The sequence below is a fragment of the Coffea eugenioides genome, chromosome 9 (genome assembly GCF_003713205.1).
Source record: "Coffea eugenioides isolate CCC68of chromosome 9, Ceug_1.0, whole genome shotgun sequence".
Classification (NCBI taxonomy): Eukaryota; Viridiplantae; Streptophyta; class Magnoliopsida; order Gentianales; family Rubiaceae; genus Coffea; species Coffea eugenioides.
This window is the reverse complement of record NC_040043.1, coordinates 13,546,695-13,551,605: the sequence shown is the minus strand read 5'-3', so window position 1 is coordinate 13,551,605 and position 4,911 is coordinate 13,546,695. Positions and strand designations below refer to the sequence as shown.

Genomic DNA, 4,911 nt, shown 5'->3' with positions numbered 1-4,911 from the left:
GAAATTAGATAGTCACGGAAAGGCGGATACGAGGTTTCCCCCTTTCAGACAAGAATCTAATGGTCCCCCGCTTATCCAAACAGTTATTTCAACTCAACCAGGTGGGAGACTTTAGCCATAAACATTTCAGATCTTAGGCAAATATAGTAATTGACCCCAAATGCAAAGACTAGTGGCAAAAATAGAGTCAAATAGAGGTATCACTTCTGTCCACGGTGGAGAGGACCGTGAAGGTGACGCACGGCGAGGGGACAAAGAGCCCAAGGGCAGCGCGTAGCTGGCGGTCATGCGAAGGTGGACAGGCGCGAGGTAGTGCGCAGGCAGGGGCTGCTGTCGCGTGCGCGGAGGTGAGGAAGGCCGCGCGCAGGCCGCGCAGGCAGGTCGCGCGCGCTGAGGGTGGCGCAGGTATGCTGTTGCGCGAGGGGAGGACTGGGTCGCGCAGGCGCGGGCGCCACAAATCTGCGCGCTATGGGGCGCACGGCTCTGGTTCCTGTCACGTGGTGGATGGCGGACGGCGATGGGCGTGGAGCTAGTGAAGCGGGCAGAAGCGCGCTGTTGGGAGTCGCGCGTGGTGTTGGCGCGCTTGGTGGGCTGGCGAGGCGCGCGCGGGGAGAAGCAGAGGAGAGGGGGTAGGCGCGCTGGGCTGCTGGGTTACTGCGAGTGCGCGCGGCTGTTGCTGGTCGCGCACTGAGGTCGCGCGGCTGCGTGCGGGCGGCGGATCTGTTGCAGGTGACTCTGGGCGCCGCAGGGCGCACAGGTGGGCCGACGATCTGTGCTGGCGGCGGCGGTGACTGGTGGGTGACGGCGGCTTGACCAAAACAAAAAGAAGAAGTCTTGAAGCGTAGGCAAAAGAAATTGGGAAGAGATTGTCCAAGACTAGTCAAAGAAGGAGGAAAAGTGGAAGAAGTAGGGTCTTGGTCAAAGAGTTTTTTTTTTTTTTTTTTAACTTTCGCTATCAGAAGGGTTGGAAGGCGTGGGCACGCCTTGGAGGACCTGGTCTTCTGACCATCGCATTCTAATGATGCTCAAAAGAATTTTTTTGTCAAGGCGCGGGCACGCCTTGGAACACCTATTCTTCTGTCTGTCACTACAAAAACAATCAAAACTGAAAAATTGCGGAGTAATGAAGAATGATCACAACTAATACTGTAATCCTTGGGTTGCCTCCCAAGCAGCGCCTTTCTTTAATGTCTTTGGCTAGACATGGCTTTCAATTATTTAGACTTCACCACTTGGATTATCAAGGAATAGAACCTCCACTTGCTCACCATTAAACCCTTCATAATAAGGCTTTAGACGGTGACCATTGACTACGAACCTTTTCTCTGTCTTAAGACTTTGGATTTCCACTGCACCAAAATGAAAAATATGAGAAACAACAAATGGACCAATCCAACGGGAACGCAGCTTACCAGGAAAAAGCTTAAGTCTCGAGTGATAGAGTAGGACTTTTTGCCCTACGACAAATGACTTCCTTGAGACTTGTTGGTCATGAAAAATTTTGCTTTTCTCCTTATAAATTGCGGCGTTCTCAAAGGCTTCATGCCTTAGCTCCTCCAACTCTTGCAATTGGAGCTTTCTATGCCCTCCGGCCTCCATAAGGTCCATGTTACACTGTTTAAGCGCCCAGAACGCTCGGTGTTCAAATTTCACTGGGAGGTGACACGGCTTACCAAAGACTAACCTGTATGGGGACATCCCAATTGGTGTTTTGTATGCGGTGCGGTAGGCTCAGAGAGCATCTTCCAGCTTCAAGCTCCAGTCTTTCCTATCAGGCCGCACCATCTTCTCCAAGATTGACTTAACTTCCCTATTTGATACTTCGGCCTAACCGTTCGTCTGCGGATGATATGGAGTGGACACTTTATGGAGCACGCTATACTTACGAAACAATGCAGTGATTGTTTTATTACAAAAATGGATGCCCCTGTCACTCACTATAGCTCTTGGCAGTCCAAAATGAACAAAAATGTTAGATTTTATAAACTCTGCAACCACTCTCGAATCATTAGTCCGGGTGGCCTTTGCCTCCACCCATTTGAAAACATAATCGACAGCAAGTATAATGTATAGAAAACCAAAGGATGAGGGAAAGGGACCCATGAAATCTATTCCACAGACATCAAAAATTTCAACAAATAATATGGGGGTTTGACTCATTTGGTCTCTACGAGAGATATTCCCCACCCTTTGACACTTATCACAAGATTTGCAGAACAAATATGCATCCTTAAAAAGAGTAGGCCAATAGAAACCACTTTCTAACACCTTACGAGCCGTCCGCTTTAGACCAAAATACCCTCCACATGCAAATGAATGACTAAAGGTCAAAATAGACTGGAACTCACTTGCACTTACACACCTTCTTACCATTTGGTCCGCGCATTGCCTCCACAGGTACGGGTCATCCCAGATATAGTGCTTGGCATCACTCTTCAATTTTTTTCTCTTAACTTTTGATCAACCTGCAGGCAATTGATTCGTTACCAAAAAATTGACAATATCAGCGTACCAAGGTATTGACGAATCCATGGCTAATAATTGCTCTTCAGAAAATGATTCTCTCAACGGTAGATCCTCTTGATTTGTGAGCAACCGGCTCAAATGGTCAGCCACCAAATTCTCGGCCCCGCTCTTATCCTTGATCTCTAGATCGAACTCCTGTAGGAGCAAGATCCACCTGATCAGCCTCGGTTTTGCATCCTTCTTCGCCAACAGGTATCTCAAGGCTGCATGATCAAAGAAAACAATTACTTTTGCACCCAATAAATATGACCTAAATTTTTCTAGTGCAAAAACGACTGCTAATAGTTCTTTCTCCGTCGTGGAGTAATTTAGTTGGGCTCCACTTAATGCTCTCGATGCATAGTAGATTGCGTGTGCCGCTTTTCCTATCCTTTGCCCCAACACGGCTCCCACAGCATAATCGCTCGCGTCGCACATGATTTCAAACGGAAGGCTCCAATCCGGAGGTTGAATGACAGGCGGCGATGTCAACGATTCATTTAATTTATCAAAAGCCACCTTGCATTCATTGGTGAAATCAAATATCACATCCTTTTGCAGCAACTTGAACAGGGGTGCTCCGATCTTTGAGAAATCCTTGATGAACCTCCTGTAAAATCCTACATGGCCTAAAAAGGAACGCACTTCCCGTACACAAACAGGGTAAGACAGAGCAGAAATAAGATCTATTTTAGCTTTGTCTACCTCTATCCCCTTAGTCGACACCACGTGCCCTAAGACAATGCCATGATCTATCATAAAGTGACATTTCTCCCAATTAAGTACCAAATTCGTTTCTATGCACCTTTTTAAAATTAAAGCAAGATTGTCAAGGCATTCCTCAAAACTATCCCCGTATACACTAAAGTCATCCATGAACACCTCGATTATCTTTTCTACATACTCCGAGAAAATACTTACCATGCACCTCTGAAAAGTTGCTGGAGCATTGCAAAGGCCGAAGGGCATCCTACGGTAAGCAAACGTACCAAATGGGCAGGTGAACGTGGTCTTCTCCTGATCTTCCGGTGCTATCGCGATCTGAAAGTACCCTGAGAAATCATCTAAAAAATAATAGTAAACACGACCTGCCAATCTCTCAATCATTTGGTCGATAAAGGGGAGAGGAAAATGGTCCTTTTTTGTCACAGAGTTTAATCTCCGGTAGTCAATGCATTGACGCCAATCAGCAGCTTTCCTAACCGGGACCATATCACCCTCTTGGTTCTCCTCTACGGTTACGCCCGCTTTCTTCGGGACCACCTGAACTGGGCTCACCCAGGGACTGTCTGAAATAGCGAAGATGATTCCTACCTCTAGGAGCTTGAGTATCTCTTTCTTCACAACCTCCATCATTAAGGGATTCAGTCTTCGCTGTGCCTGCCTCACCGGTTTTACATCATCCTCGAGTCTTATCCGATGCATGCACAAGGACGGGCTTATCCCTTTTATATCGGCTATGCTCCACCCGATTGCCTCCTTGTGATTTCTAAGGAGTCGCACCAGTCTTTTCTCCAGACTTGGAGACAGATGAGCAGAGATAATCATAGGAAGTGTCTCTCTGTCTCCCAGGAATACATACTTTAGGTGCTTCGGGAGAGGCTTTAGTTCTAACTCCGGTGCCTGCACAACTGAAGGAAGCAACTTCGTATGAGCTTCGGGCACAAAAAGAGAACTAAGCTCATACCTTGGAGATACGGTGGGTAGTGAGTGTAAGGTTTCAACAGCATGGAGCAACTCTTCCCTTAGGTCCACATCAAGAGTTACACCCAACTCCAGATGCTTGATTAGAGCCACTTTCAATGCGTCTTTACCATCTAACTCAAAAGTTTCCTGCACAAAAGGCTCAATAACGCTCAAAGCAAAGACTAAGTTAGATTCCTCTGGATACTTCATCGCCTAAAAAATATTAAAATTCACAGTCTCACCATCAAATTCCATTGACAAAGTACCCTCATTCACATCTATTTTAGTCCTGGTAGAGCTAAGAAACGGTCTACCTAACAAGATAGGTGACGGGTTTAATGATTTTTCATTTCCCATGTCCAAGATATAAAAATCTGCAGGAAAGACTAATTCATTTACCTGAACCAGACCATCCTCAACTAGCCCCTTTGGATAAGCATTTGTGCGATCAGCCAGTTGGATTATGATGGCTGTTTCTTTAAGTGGTCCCAGATTTAGGGACGCATAAATAGTTTTTGGCATCACATTGATTGACGCCCCTAAATCCAACATGGCCTTCCTGATCGGCGTATTTCCAATCTTGCAGGGAATTGTGAACATACCTGGGTCTCCACATTTTGGTGGGAGTTTCCTTTGAAGCATAGCTGACACATTCTCGCCCACGGCCACTCGCTCATCTCCTCTTAACTTCCTCTTGTGTGTGCACAGATCTTTCAGAAA

At 46.7% G+C, this 4,911-nt stretch overlaps 1 protein-coding gene across 1 annotated transcript; it reads right to left on the bottom strand.

The window, feature by feature from the left end:
- Positions 1 to 1,218: 1,218 nt before the first annotated feature.
- Positions 1,219 to 1,608, bottom strand: LOC113782243. The gene is made up of 2 exons (XM_027328146.1): positions 1,413 to 1,608; positions 1,219 to 1,349 (listed from the first exon to the last, which is right to left on the bottom strand). Exons 1-2 carry the CDS (start codon positions 1,606 to 1,608, stop codon positions 1,219 to 1,221), a joined length of 327 nt encoding a protein of 108 aa, XP_027183947.1.
- Between the last annotated feature and the right edge of the window lie 3,303 nt (positions 1,609 to 4,911).